This window comes from Gigantopelta aegis, chromosome 14 (assembly GCF_016097555.1).
Source record: "Gigantopelta aegis isolate Gae_Host chromosome 14, Gae_host_genome, whole genome shotgun sequence".
Taxonomy (NCBI): domain Eukaryota; kingdom Metazoa; phylum Mollusca; class Gastropoda; order Neomphalida; family Peltospiridae; genus Gigantopelta; species Gigantopelta aegis.
The window spans coordinates 48560392-48579317 of NC_054712.1; the positions used below are offsets into that span (position 1 = coordinate 48560392).

The window sequence follows — 18926 nt, forward strand, 5'->3', positions numbered from 1 at the left end:
ACATTTAAATCAGTGATTTTGTACTGACCATCAAGACCGTGATTTAAAGAACTCTTTCCTTACTTGCGGACGGAGACGTTGACCTTCTGTTCCTGCTCCTTCCTCGCCTTGATCAGCTCCTCCGCGCGCTTCATCTCGTGTTCCATCGTGTCCATCTCATCCTGGGCCTGCTGCTTCCGCTCCTAAAACACACAACTCGTGGTTACAACCTTCACTTACACGTCAGTAACTACCCTGTGTCATGGATCATTCCTGAAACACACAACTCATGGTTACAACCTTCACTTACACGTCATTAACTACCCTGTGTCACGGATCGTTCCTGAAACACACAACTCGTGGTTAAAACCTTCACTTACACGTCAGTAACTACCCTGTGTCATGGATCATTCCTGAAACACACAACTTGTGGTTACAACCTTCACTTACTCGTCAGTAACTACCCTGTGTCACGGATCGCTCCTGAAACACACAACTCATGGTTACAACCTTCACTTACACGTCAGTAACTACCCTGTGTCACGGTCATTCCTGAAACACACAACTCATGGTTACAACCTTAACTTACACGTCAGTAACTACCCTGTGTCACGGATCGCTCCTGAAACACAACTCGTGGTTAAAACCTTCACTTACACATCAGTAACTACCCTGTGTAATGGATCGTAAACACACAACTCGCTCCTGAAACACACAGCTCGTGGTTACAACCTTCACTTACACATCAGTAACTACCCTGTGTAATGGATCGTAAACACACAACTCGTGGTTAAAACCTTCTCTTACACGTCAGTAACTATCCTGTGTGACGGATCATTCCTGAAACACACAACTCACGGTTACAACCTTCACTTACACGTCAGTAACTATCCTGTGTGACGGATCATTCCTGAAACACACAACTCACGGTTACAACCTTCACTTACACGTCAGTAACTACCCTGTGTCACGGATCGCTCCTGAAACACACAACTCATGGTTACAACCTTCACTTACACGTCAGTAACTACCCTGTGTGACGGATCGCTCCTGAAACACACAACTCGTGGTTAAAACCTTCACTTACACGTCGGTAACTACCCTGTGTAATGGATCATAAACACACAACTCGTGGTTACAACCTTCACTTACATGTCAGTAACTACCGTGTGTAACAGATCACCCTGTGTAACAGGCTTTCTTACTTCACTAAAAAACAAACATCACAAAACAGTCAACAACTGACAATAGCTACAGGGTGGAAGTTAGCTCAGACAGTAGAGACTGAGGTGTTTAGGTCGTCAGATCAAAGCTCCTAGGTGGACACATTTGCTAAATCCCCCCCCCCCCCCCACTCCAACCCACCCTGATTCCAATCAGTGTGCAATGAATGGGATATTAAAGGCTGTGGTATGTGCTGTCCTGTCGGGGTAAATGTGTATAAAAGATCTCTTGCTGTTAATAGAAAAATGTGGTTTTCCTCTGAAGACTGAAAAGTTTGTTTTGTTTAATGACACCACTAGAGCACATTGATTTATTAATCATTGGCTATTGGATGTCAAACATTTGGTAATTTTGACATAATAATATAGTCAAAGAGGAAACCTGCTAAAAAAAAATTCCATTAGTAGCAAGGGGCCTTTTATATGCACCATCCCACAGACAGAATAGCATATACCAGTCGTGGTGAACTGGCTGGAACAAGAAATAGCCCAATGGGCCCAAGTTACCGACCCCGCATCAAACAAGCACTATAGGTTGTACTACAGAATACCAAATAAAATCTCATAGGTGACCATGTTAACATTTGTGCTCAAAAACACTATATGCAACATATCAACCAAACTATGGCCCATAAATATCAGTACTACAACCCCCAACTCAAAGTATTAACTGCAGAAAATGGTACCTTTCATGGCTTATATTCAGTACAACCAGATGTTTTTACAACACTCCTAGTTTCGCACAAAATTTGAGTACTTTTTTTTTTACAGGCACCCCATACATGTTTCAAGCACAAGGCTACTTGACACAGTGGTACTAGATGAAATAAAACTGCATACATTTTGTAGCCCAGATGAAACTACATGTAATTGTTTTTACAACCAACACACTGACATTTATCACCAATCACAGGACTTGTGGAGTTAACTACTCTCTATCAAAAGTTCGATGCACTTTGAACTTTGACCCAGCCGGAAATTATTTGGTTTAGTACAACTTTTACCACTGGGCTATCTCCCGCCCCCTCAGTAAACATAACCCCTCTTGTACATGTACCGCATATAACCCTTCTCTTACTCTTTAGTAAATAGCAGATCGTAAAATAAGACTACAACTGACAATAGAGGTGGGTAACTAAAACTAAAACAAACTTCCGAAAACAGCCATCAATGAGAACAAAGTCTACAATCTGGAACTCATCAGCAGCTAATCCACTCATTCTCAATAAGCCTGCTCAATAAACTCTCACAATCACGTACCGGTAGTTCGGTTACTGTGATCAGGCACGTAGACAGGAAGTTTAGCAGGGGTGCAGTCTAGACTGTTGTGAGTTTATAGAGGGGTCGAGACAATGTATTGAAAAAAAGAAGAACTTTTTTTGAGCGGGGGGTGGGTGTGGGTGGGTGCGAAGATTCCAACTTGAACACATGCCTGGTGATAGTGTCTGATGAAAATATAAAAAGCAACATTCCGGTAAATTAAGATTGTAGAATGTGCGTACCCCACGTGACTTGGAAGCATCCTTGATGCTGTAAAACATCGGTCCCAGCTCTGCTAACCACTGGCCATCAACGGCTGTCACACACTGCATGTACTCCTGTAAACAAAGAATATAAGTGAACTTATCCATAATATCCACGTCATAAACTCATCTGACAGTTTGCTTTAGTAACCCTATTAATCTTCTTTTTGGATATCAATGAGTTATTTGTTTACAAGCCAACAAAACCTGTATACCTAAGCGTAACATTTTCATAAGACTTAGTCTATTCTAGTCTATTGCATTTGTTAAAGTACTTGAAGTCAAACTATATTTGTTCTAATTGCGATGACATTATATTATGGATAGAGGCGACTTTAGAACTGAGATTTACTAATTTAGACCATTAAATGTTATTTTAGAAGTGTTATAGGATAAATTTACATCTAATTTGCAAAGTTATCAAATTCTTATAGTATGTGATCTAAAAAATATCACATACTTTGATTACACTGAAAATGTAAGATATTATATGATAAATAGAATTCTGTACTCATGTTTTTTAATACGTAAACTATCAACATCATCTAGTTAATCAGTATTTGTCTCAGTCATGACGAATCTGCTAGCCTATTTATACTAATACAATGTATATGGAACATTACAATGACTCAGTGCTGGCCTAGGTTACCTCAAGGAGTGAAATAAGTACAGTGTGTGGTAAACTGTGTACAGGTTAACCAGAGCTGCTAGATTATGATAGCCCCACTCCCATGGCTAGTGATATTCAATGTTGGCCTAGTAAATAACTAATTTTACCATGCCCGACGGCTAGTGAAAAAAAAGAGAAATAAGACTCAAATGTTGCAGTTAAGTCCATTTTCTAAATTTGAATATCCTGCCCCCCACCCAATCCCCAATATCTCCCTCTTTAGGTGACATATCTGATTATTACGGTACTATTATTTAGTAAAATTGTATTACTTTAAAGTAAAGTAAGGCTAGTGAATTTTTAATTGTGGCTAGTAAAGTTTTTTAATCACTGATCCCATGGCTAGTGGATTTTATAAAAATTCGACAAGCCCTGGGATAACACAAAATATGTTGCAACACAGCTATAAAGTTTACAATTCCCACTATCAGGTGCAGATCCAGGGGTGTGTGTGTGCACCCCTTTTTTATTCCAGTATCAAAAAGCCTGTACAGACATCTCTTACCATGTCCGACACATCCCCCTTTGACAAACCCCTGGATCCACACCTGAATATTACCACTATAAAATCCTTCATAACACTGTCCTAATTACTTTGTTACTTGAATATCTTATTTATAGGATATTAAACGAGCTTCCATTTCTTATCACGTTTATGTTCCGAGTGAAATTATTTTCAATTGTCACGAGCTTCAGCAAGTGACAATGAAAATGATTTCACAAGGCACATAAACATGATACGAAATGGTAGTGAGTTTAATATCCTATTTATTACCCATAATTGATCTTACTTTATATCGCTCAACTCATTTGGTTGACGTTCCTGTAAGGTTGTAGTGTGCCAATCGATGATGTCATTATGTGACGTCGAAGTGTTACGTCCCACTTAGCGTTCTAGTGGAACGTATCACTTTGATATGTACCAAGATATTTTTAACCGTATGGGTAATAAATTTGTATAACACACATGTTCAAAATTTAAGTGGCAACAGTGTTTTGTTTAATAAATATTGAGGAGAAAGAAGTAGGGCCTACAGCTCTGGACTTTCTTTGTATATGGTAACCACTTGCTAACCCAAATGACCATTTTAATGCCTGTTACCGTAATTGCTATGTATTTCTTACCTTCTGCTGATAACATAAATATTATAGAAATTCATTCCAATTTTATTTTTGAATGGTGTTGATAACCGGTGAATATGTTAATAGTAGAAACATACAATTTTGTTAACCCATACTCTCCGCTTAAAATCTTCATATAATACAGAAATCTGGTAATGAGAATTCAGTGACTATTTTAATTTTTAAACAAACAGACCATGAAAGAAGAAAAAAACCCTCTGGTTTATCGAGAGAAACTGTTTGTAACATAGTCACAGTGAAAGAATACACAGACTGCTGACACATCCAGTTGCTATTAATGAAATTTAAAAAAAAACCGCTCTGGTTTATCAAGAGAAACTGTTCACAACATAGTCACAGTGAAAGCATAAACCGACTGCTGAAACAGTCGACTGGTTTCAGAACCAGACCCACCTTTGAAGTCATGACGAGTTCGTGGTACACAATATAGTCTGGAGTGTAACCCATTCCAAACAAGGCGCTGGTCGGGTGAAGGTGACAAGGCATGCCGGTACGAGTGTTCACATACTCTCCCAAACCCTGAAATAGGAAAGGAAAACAATGTTTAATTGTTTTTTTTTGTTTTTTTTATATATTTAACAACGCACTCAACACATTTTATTGACGGTTATATGGCGTCGGACATATGGTTACGGACCACACAGATATTGAGAGACGAAACTCGCTGTCGCCACTTCATGGGCTACTCTTTTTCGATTAGCAGCAAGGGATCTTTTATATGCACCATCCCACAGACAGGAAAGCACATACCATGGCCTTTGATATTATCACTCGTGGTGCACTGGCTGGAGCGAAAAATAGCCCAATGGGTCCACCGATGGTGATCGATTCCAGACTGACCGCACATCAAGCGAATGCTTTACCACTGGGCTACGTCCCGCCCCCATGTTTAATCGATACCTTGGTATATTTTTGAATTATATCTACATCTATTTGGTATGTCATGCATGGTTATTGGAAAACCGCTAATGTAACATAACATAAAAGAGAACAGAACAGTGAGATGGCTATCATCTGACAAAGCCTAATCAATTTTTTAAATGTACTTTACTGTAAAAATTAAAGTAATTAATGAATAAAACCTAGACACATGTTCTAGTAAATCGTTCAACTTTCATTACCGGCCGGTACTCCCTTTGAGGATATAAACCTTTTGTACACCAAGGAAACACTTTAAACATCTTTAAGTAGGTTATTTATGAAAGTAGCATCCTAATTAAGAATAAGAAAGGCAAATAATCACAACAGCAAATAATTATTCTTAAATAATTATATTTTAACTTTTAAAAGAATTTTTATTTATTTATTTATACATTTTGTATATGATGTAAACATGTGAGATTTAATATTACCTTTATTCTGGCTGCCTGGTGGAAGTACGCTGAACAGATACACTTGCGGATGATGTCCCACTCGTTACCGCACGACACCATCGGCATTTTCTGTTGATCCATAATCTCCTTCAGCTGCTGTCGGACCTCACGCACCTTTTTTTTTTTAAATTTGAATATAAATCAAGACTACATTTCCATATAAACTGACCTGTACATCCATAAGCAAGATTGCTAGACTATATATTTTAAAAGCTATCTTAGTTCTACGATATCATAAAACCACTGTAGGTTATGATGTCACTATTACACTTGCCATAGTGATGTCATAGCCTACAACCGATTTACAATATCTGTAGCCTGGTCTAATTGACGTCCAAGGGCCTAATTCACTAAACTCTCACAGCTTTGCGATCTCGCAGTGCAATGCTAAAAGACTTACAAAGAGGATGCTTTGTTGTCTAGCAGAACCTAACAGACCTTTGTGAATTAGGCTCCTGGTTAGCCCATCGGCTTTAAGGCCGGTAGGTTCTGTGTTAACTTCCCATTTGTCAATATGAGTGTGCAGGTAGTACTAAACCAAATAACTTCCGGCTGGGTCAAAGTTCGAGGTACACCAAACTTTTGATAGAGAAGTTAACACCACAAGTCCTGTGATTGGTGATAAATGTGTGTGTTTTGGTTGTAAAAAAAAAAAAAAAAAAGTTCGTCTGGGCAAAAAATGTGTGCAATTTTATTTCATTTAGTACCACTGTGTCAAGTAGCCTTGTGCTTGAAACATGTTTGGGGTACATGTAAAAAAAAAAAGCAGTCAATTTTTGTGCAGAACTAGGGTAGTCATAGACACTACCCATTATGTCTGAAATGAGCAGCTTCACCCCCAATTTTTTCTAATTCACTTTAAGGGTGAGGGGTGATAGTATTTATATTCGTGGCATTTTTGTCGATTGATACACTGCAGGTAGCCATGTACGTTACTGTTGGGATCTGATTTGGAAGTATACATCCTACAGAATCATAAGAAACATTACAAATAAAAGCATTTATCCCTCGGTCATAGTAACTTTCCTAAACAGCAGATTGATACGCTGCAGGTAGCCACGTACGTTACTATTGGGATTTGATTTGGAAGTATACATCCTACAGAATCATAAGAAACATTAGAAATAAAAGCATTTATCCCTCGGTCATAGTAACTTTCCTAAACAGCAGTGCATATTTAATCATTTATAATAAAAAATTTGTTACAATCGTTACAGTTTAAAGTTATCCCATTGGTCCAGCTGAAGAGACATGTGTTTGTTTAATTCTCCATTAACATAAAAGTGGCATCTGATGACATCATTTTATACTGGTTCTTAGAATTACTGAGTGTTATTGCTCAAAAACCAAAATTATGTATAAAGATTGACTGTTATTTCTTTTTGGGTTTATCAGGGTATGAAAAAAAAAGAAGCTTAACAAACTTTGCCAATTCATACAGTTTGTACAGTTTTTTTGTTGTTGTTTCCTACCCAGATGATCCTAAAAGAAAAGTAAAAAAGACAATCCTTAAATGAAGACACACCCCTACACCCCCCTAAAGGTGCACACATCTTATTTTGTTATGTTTATGATTTTAATTAATTTAAAAATAAATGCATGATCATCACTTTTGATAAATTCAGTCGTTCACATGTTCACTTAATACAATCTGACAGTCAATACAAGACTCTACTTGTAGTGAACAACAAGCAAAATGTTGTCCTACCTTTCTCATCGCTTTGATGTGGATAAAATGTTCATTACTCCAAGAAGCTGAATATCTGAAAGAAATCAAATAACATCATAAGCAAAATATCTTTATAGTCTGTCCCATCCTCCTACAAAAAAGGTTTTTGTAAATAATTTCAGTTTGGTTTGATGTAAGAAGAAAAGTAAAAGTGCTTTGGAAATAAATAAAAAATACTTCTTTTTTTGTGTGTAATTTAGAAAACAATTGGTTCAGAATTAAATAAATTGTAGTAAATTCCATAACATGATAAAAGGTGTTTGCTGTGGGAATGACTATAGCTTAGCACATCATGTCAAAACATTTAGCCAACCAAGCCTGCACAATGCATTCAGAATGAAACACAATACATCACAACACATTTTAAACTACAGCTATTTGGTGACTAACACTCAGAAAATGTTTTTAGGGAATGGCACTATGGAACTGAATGCAACCATACCATAGTCAAAAAGGGGTATGGGGGGCCTCCCCCAGAAAGAAAACAGGTTAAGTTTAGGTTTAGGGTTTAGAAAACCATACAATAATGATAAGAGTAATTAATTTTGTCAAAAGATGAAAACAATTTTGGTATGGCGCCATACCTGTTTTACCCTTTGGCAAAAACCCTGACACCTCAGCACATTTTAAGCTATTTTGACATTTGGTCTAGAATATACTTGAACTTGAATTCATCCAGAATAGTTAATTTTCTGACCCATCACATCTCAAGCAAACATGCCACTACTGAGCTACACCCCCTAGAAACAACGATATACCCCACCCCCTATACAAAAAAGATTTCCAACCAAGCGTGTCTGTGTTCTCGCTCGTTCCTCTTCCACTGCAACCGTTCTAACACTAAGCTACATCCCCCACACCCCAGAAACAACGATAAACCCCCAACCCTAGAAACAAAGATTTCCAACTGAGCATATCTGCGTTCTCACCCGTTTGTGTTTGTCATCCCCTACAAACACAGCTACACCCCCACCTCCCTCATGCCAGTGACCGTACCCGTTTCTCTTCCACTGCTGGCAGACATTCAGCAGAGTAAAGTGGTCACTCTCGGTACCTGAAACTTCTCCTGGTCGTATACACCCACCCCCTAGAAACACAGCTACACCCCACCCCCTACAAACACAGCTACACCCCCACCCCTTAGAAACACAGCTATGCCCTCACCTACCCCGTGTCAGTGACCTCACCCATTTCTCTTCCACTGCTGGTAGACATTCAGTAGAGTGAGGTGGTCACTCTTGGGAACCTGATCTTCTCCCTGGCTGTATACACCCACCCCCTAGAAACACAGCTACACTCCCACCTCCCCCGTGTCAGTGACCTCACCCGTTTCTCTTCCACTGCTGGTAGACGTTGAGGAGAGTCAAGTGGTCACTCTCGGGCACCTGGAACTTCTCCCGGGCTGCGTCCGAATCCTCCTCGCGGCCCTTTGGTCGGTAGAAGATGGCCGGCACAGACAGCATGGACACGATCGTCTGAAAATGAAAAATGATAACAGATATGACAACATGTAAAAACTTCTCTTCTTGTTTTGTTACAGCATGCAGTGTTATCAGTAACAGGAAAACAAGCATTCTGAAAGTACTGCTAAAGCAGTACATGTCCACTACTGGACCCCCCAAACATTTTACAGCATGCAGTGTTATCAGTAACAGTCAGGAAAACAAGCCTACTGAGAGTACTGCTAAAGCAATACATGTCCACTACAGGACCCCCAAACATTTTACAGCATGCAGTGTTATCAGTAACAGTCAGGAAAACAAACATTTTACAGCATGCAGTGTTATCAGTAACAGTCAGGAAAACAAACATTTTACAGCATGCAGTGTTATCAGTAACAGTCAGGAAAACAAGCATTCTGAGAGTACTGCTAAAGCAATACATGTCCACTACAGGACCTCCAAACATTTTACAGCATGCAGTGTTATCAGTAACAGTCAGGAAAACAAACATTTTACAGCATGCAGTGTTATCAGTAACAGTCAGGAAAACAAACATTTTACAGCATGCAGTGTTATCAGTAACAGTCAGGAAAACAAGCATTCTGAGAGTACTGCTAAAGCAATACATGTCCCCTACTGGACCCCCAAACATTTTACAGCATGCAGTGTTATCAGTAACAGTCAGGAAAACAAGCATTCTGAGAGTACTGCTAAAGCAATACATGTCCCCTACTGGACCCCCAAACATTTTTCATATAACTCTATCAGAAATGCATAAAACTTGATCTGTAACAGTACATGATGATAAAGCTATACACAACATTTCAGGCCAATATCCCAAGAGATTCTGGAAAAAAAACAATCCAGAAAACTATATGTGAGACAGACAGAAGGACAGATGGGTGGAGAGACAGACAGACAGAGAGACAGACAGACAGAGAGACAGACAGACAGACAGACAGAGACAGACAGAAGGAAGGACGGAGATGACACCTATAATCCCCTCCAGTTGGACCGGCAGGGGACTAGTAAAAGGAATAAAAGGAGACCTCAAAACATGTTTGGGGTGGGACGTAGCCCAGTGGTATAGCGTTTGCTTGATGCGCGGTTGGTCTGGGATCGATACGTCTTTGGGCCCATTGAGCTATTTCTCGTGCACCACGACTGGTATATCACCGACGGGGATCGATCCCAAACCGACCGCGCATCAAGCGAATGTTTTACCACTAGGCTACGTCCCGTCCCTATATTTCCAGTGTAAGCCCTGAGTAATGCTAATACAAACAAGGTGAGACGTAGCCCAGTGGTAATGCGCTCATTCGATGCACGCTTGGTTTGGGATCGATCCTCGTCAGTGGGCCCATTGGCCTATTTCTAGCTCCAGCCAGTGCACCACGACTGGTACATCAAAGGCTGTGGTATGTGCTATCCTGTCTATGGGATGGTGCATATAAAAGATCCCTTGCTGCTAAATGAAAAGAGTAGCCCATCAAGTGGAGACAGCGGGTTTCCTCCCTCAATATCTGTGTGATACTTAACCATATGCCAGACGCCATATAACTGTAAATAAAATGTGTTGAGTGCATCGTTAAATAAACCATTTCCTTCCTAATACAAATTCTCTTCAAATCTCTTAAATGTCATGTGACATTCCATTTTTTTTAAAGGTGTATTAAATGTGAGGTGCCAAACTTGTTTTTATGTGTATTGCCTGTGTGCACTAATACTGTAACAATGGTTAAAACAGTTTTGTTAGAAAATGTTAACTTTATCAACAATGAGAAATGATTTGGTGTAACACAATCTGATCTAACCTGTCTTAACCAAGGCCCTGTGTAAATAATGGCCGCCCTGCCATCTTAGTAAAACAAACACTGTCATATCGCATTACATTAACATCTCATACCAGTTCAATCTCACAAACCTTTACTCTGTTGTCCTGTAATCCTCTTACCAAGAAGAATGGACACACTTGTAGGTGCAACGTTCACAGGGTGATAACATTGTGACCTACATATCAAGTACTAAAACCAATTTGGTACTACAGCATTTAGGAGATAACCACAAGGAGTTTTTACATTTGCGGGTGTTATTGTATATTTGATCCCACAGATGTCATTTTTGACCAAAGGCGTTAGCCTAAGATTAAAAACAAAACATTTGTGGGCATCAAATTGACAATAACATTCGCAAATCTAAAAATTGAATATGGTTATGTTCATTGTAAACTAAATAGTTTTTCTACAGAACCAACTGTATATTTAGTATTTCTTGAAAAAACATACCTGGCTACAAACTACAAACCTTGAATCGTCAACTTTGCTTATTCAAATTACTAATGACGTCATTAGCTTTCCGGGTGTTATTTTCATTTAATCCCGGAAAAAGAAACACAATACAGAACACACTCGCCATCAGTTTACAATGTACTTTAAAAAAGTAAGCTACATGCAACGACGTGACAGTCACACATTTCATTTTGTATTGAAAAGCTCCTGTTACATACACTGGCAAATGATGCCTCAATTAAATTCAGGATCTGATTTTCAGGACCTTATATATATAATTATTATCCAGTGTAGGATGCAGCACTAGTCTTAGAATGCTTGCGTAAAGTGTCGACATGTCCCATTCCAACGGATTGATTTGCTAAACGAAACCTCTAGAGTACATTTATTTCTAAATCCATTTCTTAATCTTGTTGCAGTGGGCCCATTGAGCTAAATCTTGTTCCAGCCAGTGCACCACAACTGGTATATTAAAGGCAGTGGTATGTGCTATCTGGTCTGTGGAATGGTGCATATAAAAGATCCCTTACTGCATTGGAAAAATGTAGTGGGTTGACATCCAATAGCTGATGATTAATAAATCAATGTGCTGTAGTGGTGTTGTTAAACAAAACAAGCTTTAATCTTGTTGTATATCAAACTTTTAATAACTGTTACAGAAAACCTCCTACATTGTTCCATTGGTAGCAAGGGATCTTTTATATGCACTATCCCACAGGCAGGATGGCACATACCACAACATTTGATATACCAGTACCAGTCATGAGGAAATGGTTGAGATGGAAAAAAATCCAAAGATAATGGGTCCACCGACGGGGTTAGATCCCATGAGTGAAGCAGCCTAAGTAACTACTCTATTGACTGAGCTAGATCCTGCCTTCTATCCTAACCAATGCCCTACAACTGGTATATCAAAGATAATGGGTCCACCGAGGGGGTTAGATCCCATGAGTGAAGCACCCTAAGTAACTACTCTATTGACTGAGCTAGATCCTGCCTTCTATCCTAACCAATGCCCTACAACTGGTATATCAAACACCATGGTATGTGCTGTCCTGTCAACTGATAACAGATCCCTTGTTGCTATTCAGTAGGAGTAGCCTGTGTGGCAGTAGTGGGTTTCTTTTCTAACTATGTAAACCAAGTGTCACAATAACGACAAACACATTTGTAACTTAAATCCATTAGTGATGATCCAAGATCAATAATTATAATCACAAACTGATCAGTTTGGCTCTATCGATGTTATGATCGATTATAAAAATCTACAATCGATTGTGGGAAAATGTTAACTGTAATTGTTCCTCCAGTTTATATGATGGAATTGATGTAAATATGTTGGGGTTGGGGTTTGTTTTCAAGTGTACACAAAGAAAAATAGACATTAAATTAAATTAGTTATTAAATGTAAAATAAGCAATTTGTAGGGTTTATCCCATTGAAAATGACAAAAAGATGTATGTTGATTATAATTCAAATCTCATATAATTTTAATGATTGTGTAATTGAAAGGTGATCGGAACTGATTATAACTAATAGCTGTAGTTTGATGCTAGGCTCAGACTGTCAAATGTAATGACTGAGTTGGCCCACTCGACAATTGAGTTGTAATTTCCCCAACTCCCAATCAGGGGTGGGAATTGGTGAAATGTAAAAAAGAGGAATCTAGAGGGGTCCTGGAAATTCTTGAAATCCTAGGTTAAAATCTGTGCCATCTGACAAATTTTGGAGGAAATAACGATTAAAATGCGAGGAAACACAATGTTCCATGAGAGGAAAACAGCTGATCCGAGGAGAATTCCCACTCCTCCCAAATGAAGATGGGTGTGCTAAGATTAACAACTAATGGGTTATGTGACGAGAATCAAGTTGTAAGATCGCTCAGACTAGCAACTGGACAGTCATAAAGTCATGAGAGCAGAATGTTGGTCATTTCTGTGTTGATAGTTGCATTCCGGGGGCGGGACGTAGCCCAGTGGTAAAGCGTTCGCTTGATGTGTGGTCGGCCAAGGATCGATCCCCATCGGTGGACCCATTGGGCTATTTCTCGTTCCAGCCAGTGCTCCACAACTGGTGTAACAATGGCCGTGGTATGGACTATCCTGTCTGTGGGATGGTGCATATAAAAGATCCCTTGCTGCTAATCGATAAAAGAGTAGCCCATGAATTGGCGACAGTGGGTTTCCTCTCTCAATATCTGTGTGGTCCGTAACCATATGTCTGACGCCATATAACCATTAATAAAATGTGTTGAGTGCGTCGTGAAATAAAAGATTTCCTTCCTTTCTCTTGTGGCCAGTCACAATTCCAGTAATCCTGCTGGTATAATGTGTACGTGAAACGTCCCTGGAGTGCAATGACACTATGTACTTTAATTCTTTTACATCAGGCCAGTCTAGCCTGATATACCTTCAGCTGGTTACGTTACGATAAATGACATGTATACGTGCCTTCACTTAGTGGAATTACGACAAAAATGACAGGTGTACGTGCAGTGTACACATACGTGCAGTTTCTAACGGGGCAATGACATTGTGTGCCTCACAGGAAGAAGTGTATTTATTCACCATGATTATCAATGATATTATTTGTACTGCTTGCGTCACTTGACACAAATCGCGTTCCCTTCAGTGTATCAGCGTATCCTGAATGTGTCACTGAAGCAGTATTTCTGTTTAGAATCAATTATTACAGTAATTGTTAAAGGAAGAAAGGAATGTTATAATTAATTATTAATGATTCATAGAATTGCATTATATAATTATGATTTCTGTACAGTTTTAAAATATACTTACCTTCATTTTTGTATTGTATTTTACTTTCTCCATAGCTCTTTACACTGTGGTTTTACATAATTATATAATAAAGTTTTATATTTAATGAAAATAATCATATTCATGTATTTACCTGTTTGACACACAATAACTGATGCGTATTTTTGTGACGGGGTGTTGTTAAACATTTAAACATTCATTCATTCATTCATTCATTCATTATATAATTATGCAATTTGTTTTTGGAATATATGACCATAGCCATAGTAAGATTATATTACAGCCCCAAAGTCTAGAAAGGAAGGAAATTGGCACATCCAAAGAAATGAAGGCAGGAAGGAAATGTTTTATTTAACGACACACTCAACACATTTTATTTACAGTTATATGGCGGCAGACATATGGTTAAAGACCACACAGATACTAAGAGAGGAAACCCGCTGTCGCCACTTCATGAGCTACTCTTTTTGATTAGCAGCAAGGGATATTTTATATACACCATCCCACAGACAGGAAAGTACATACCATGGCCTTTATTACACCAGTTGTGGAGCACTGGCTGGAACGAGAAATAGCCCAATGGGTCCACCGACAGGGATCAATCCTAGACCAACCGCGCATCAAGCAAACGCTTTACCACTGGACTACATCCCGCCCACACAGTCTAGGATGGACACGTACCCCTCCAGGGCTTTGGACCTCACTAATTTCTGGCACAACAGGCTTTTTGTCTGTTCTGAGCACACCAAAGTCTTGTTAGTGCAGTAATGTCAATAATAGCTTGTAAACATTTGTACATATTCAAAAATGTATTTCATGTTATTTTAATCTAATTAATGCTTAACAGTAAAATTCCATTGATTTTCAGACCGGCCTCGGTGGCGTCGTGGTTAGGCCATCAGTCAACAGGCTGGTAGGTACTGGGTTCGGATCCCAGTCGAGGCATGGGATTTTTAATCCAGATACCGACTCCAAACCCTGAGTGAGTGCTCCGCAAGGCTCAATGGGTAGGTGTAAACCACTTGCACCGACCAGTGATCCATTACTGGTTCAACAAAGGCTATGGTTTGTGCTATCCTGCCTGTGGGAAGTGCAAATAAAAGATCCCTTGCTGCTAATCGGAAAGAGTAGCCCATGAAGTGGCGACAGCAGGTTTCCTCTCAAAATCTGTGTGGTCCTTAACCATATGTCTGACGCCATATAACTGTAAATAAAATGTGTTGAGTGCGTCGTTAAATAAAACATTTCTTTCTTTCTTTCCATTGATTTTTAGGTGAAACGTTTTGAGGTTAGCATGTTTGTATTTAATTTTTGTGCTTGGTTATTTTGGTATACTTATTTTTGGCACATCCTTCATCATCTCAGCTGTGTGCCACAGTGGTTAAGCCATCGGACTACAGGCTGGTAGGTACAGAGTTCGCAGCCTGGTACCGGCTCCCACCCAGAGCGAGTTCTTAAGGGCTCAATGGGTTGGTGTAAGGCCACTACACCCTCTTCTCTCTCACTAACCACTAACCAACTAACAACTAACCCACTGTCCTGGACAGACAGCCCAGATAGCTGAGGTGTGTGTGCCCAGGACAGCATGCTTGAACCTTAATTGGATATAAGCATGATAATAAGTTGAAATGAAATGAAATGTGTGGCAATCCAAAGCCCTGCAGTCCCACACTCCACCAGCTTGTATCTCACCTAATATCCAAAATATTACAATATTACAAAAGCTAATTTAAATTAGTACCTCAAACTCATCAGCTTAATATCCACATGTACTTATGAGCAACTACAACAGGGCTGACACTGGACTTTTTTTTGGATTAGCCAATTTTCAGAAATGTAGAGTATTTCCTTGAAAATCATTAAAATGTGGTTAATTTGAGGAATATTCTATTAGCCAAAGTCTACAGTTTGTAGCCATTTTGTATAAAAATTAGCAACTGGCTAATTTGGCAATATACAGGGTGAGCCCTGCTACAATATAAAAAATATTCTGCAAGTTACTCATGTCTCCTGGTAACAAAGAAAGAAGTGTTTTATTTAACGACGCACTCAATACATTTTATTTACGGTTATATGGCGTCAGACATATGGTTAAGGACCACACAGATTTTTTTAGAGGAAACCCGCTGTCGCCACATAGGCTACTCTTTTATGACAGGCAGCAAGGGATCTTTTATTTGCGCTTCCCACAGGCAGGATAGCACAAACCATGGCCTTTGTTGAACCAGTTATGGATCACTGGTCGGTGCAAGTGGTTTACACCTACCCATTGAGACTTGCGGAACACTCACTCAGGGTTTGGAGTCGGTATCTGGATTAAAAATTCCATGCCTCGACTGGGATCCGAACCCAGTACCTACCAGCCTGTAGACCGATGGCCTGCCACGACGTCACCGAGGCCGGTCTCCTGGTAACAATAACAGCCATTATTTGTATGTATTAACAGCAATTAAAAAGTTGAAGTTTGTTTATGACACCACTTGAGCATATTGATTTATTAATCATCGGTTATATTGGAAGAAAAACATTTGGTAATTTTGATGTACAGACTTAGCGAGAATTTTTTTTCCCATTAGTATCAAGGGATATTTCATACACACCATCCTTTATCATCCCATCTTTGTGGCAATCTACAGCCCTACAGACAGGATAGCACATACCACGACCTTTGATATACCACTTGAAATAACCCAATGGGTCCACTGATCCTTGACCAACCGCGCATCAGGAAAGCCCTTTAGCACTGAGCTACATTCCACCCCATTGTATTAAAACATCGACCACCAAGTGTAACACTAATGAGTGTAACAAAGAATGCTACCAGGGTATGTAACACTGAGTGAAAAAAGTCTGTCAAGCATGAAGAAAACAGACAGCATCCGAGCACAGAGGTAATAGGAAGACACGAGAAGTTCTAATGTTTTTGTGTAAACACCCGGGGTATCAACAACCTGCCTGATATGTCCCCTTGTCTTGTCAATAACCTGTTTACAGCCTCCAAAGAGAGAGAGAAATTGATCTCACCCAGTTTACATGAACGAAAAAACAGTCCACTTTAAGAAAGTATTTCATATCTTCAACAGTAAAATTTTAATTAAAGTCCAGATTCAAATCTTTAATTTGTATGCATTATTATGATGTTAATTTTTTCCATCCCAACCACTGGTATATTATGTATTATGGCCATGGTATGTGCTGTCCTGTCTGTGGAAAAGACATATAAGAGATCCCTTGCTTCTAATGGAAAATTGTAGCGGGTTTCCTCTAAGGGGGTGGGGAACGTAGCTCAGTGGTATAGCGCTCACCTGATGTGCAATCGATCTAGGATTGATTCCCATCAGTGGGCCCATTGGGCTATTTCTCATTCCAGCCAGAGCTCCACAACTGGCATAACAAAGGCCGAAGTATGTACTATCCTGTCTGTAAGATGGTGCATATAAAAGATCCCTTGCTGCTAATCGAAAAGAATAGCCCATGAAGTGGTGACAGCAGGTTTCCTCTCTCAATATCTCTGTGGTCCTTAACCATATGTCTGACGACATATAACCATAAATAAAATGTGTTGAGTGTGTCGTTAAATAAAACATTTCCTTCCTTCCTTGAAGGTTTCATGTAAAAAATGTATGACATCCACTAGCTGTTAGGTATTAAATCAATGTGTTCTTTACCAGCCTCGGTGGCGTCGTGGTTAGGTCATCGGTCTACAGGCTGGTAGGTACTGGGTTCGGATCCCAGTCGAGGCATGGGATTTTTAATCCAGATACCAACTCAAAACCCTGAGTGAGTGTTCCGCAAGGCTCAATGGGTAGGTGTAAACCACTTGCACAGACCAGTGATCCATAACTGTTCAACAAAGGCCATGGTTTGTGCTATCCTGCCTGTGGGAAGTGCAAATAAAAGATCCCTTGCTGCTAATCGGAAAGAGTAGCCCATGTAGTGGCGACAGCAGGTTTTCTCTCAAAATCTGTGTGAATTTCCTATAATCACAATTTTTGGTACCAAATAATTCAATTTCAGACTGATTAGCCCCAAATAATTGTGCAGATTTTTTTATTTTATATACTACACCACCCACCCCTCACCCCAGCTCCACTGTTCTGATTATTTCACCTAGTACTCCAACTAACAATGGTTTCAGTTAATATTTACTCAGCTGTAACGTTTACGTGCAAATATACAAGTAACTATTAAACTAGTACACACTTTTCACAACTCTTTATCACAAAACTCGTCATACAGAGAGTTCATTTTTCAAACATGATACTTCCATTTACATCAATCTGAGAAAGACAAGAATTTGCTACAAAAACATGACGTAGCATATATTTCACATGAAACACAGTTTTAAGAAGGAAGGAAGGAAGGAAATGTTTTATTTAATGACACACTCAACACATTTTATTTATGACGTCGGACGGTTAAGGACTACGCAGATTGAGAGGAAACCTGCTGTCGCAACTTCATGGACTACTCTTTTCGATTAGCAGCAAGGGATCTTTTATATGCACCATCCCACAGACAGGGTAGTACATACCACGGCCTTTGATATACCAGTTGTGGGGCACTGGCTGGAACGAGAGATAGCCAAATGGGGCCACCGACGGGGATCGATCCCAGACTGACCACGTATTGAGCGGGCATTTTTAAGATCCTGTTAAACTGTCATCGATCGCATTTTTATGGAAACTCTATTGTTGTATTGCTGAATTATACTACCATTTATCAGTATACTGCTAAAGTTTCACACAAAATGTTTTAGTTCAGTTTCATGACACCACTAGA

At 39.4% G+C, this 18926-nt stretch overlaps 1 protein-coding gene across 1 annotated transcript in view; it reads right to left on the bottom strand.

Moving 5' to 3' along the window:
* Positions 1 to 18926, bottom strand: part of LOC121388494 (pre-mRNA-splicing factor ATP-dependent RNA helicase PRP16-like) — a 70720-nt gene that overhangs the window by 1993 nt on the left and 49801 nt on the right. The window contains exons 20-25 of the mRNA XM_041519849.1: positions 8967 to 9115; positions 7620 to 7674; positions 5891 to 6025; positions 4932 to 5057; positions 2705 to 2800; positions 64 to 182 (exon numbers count right to left, since the gene is read on the bottom strand). Coding sequence (XP_041375783.1) covers positions 64 to 182; positions 2705 to 2800; positions 4932 to 5057; positions 5891 to 6025; positions 7620 to 7674; positions 8967 to 9115 — 680 coding nt within the window. The remainder of the gene's footprint in view (positions 1 to 63; positions 183 to 2704; positions 2801 to 4931; positions 5058 to 5890; positions 6026 to 7619; positions 7675 to 8966; positions 9116 to 18926) is intronic.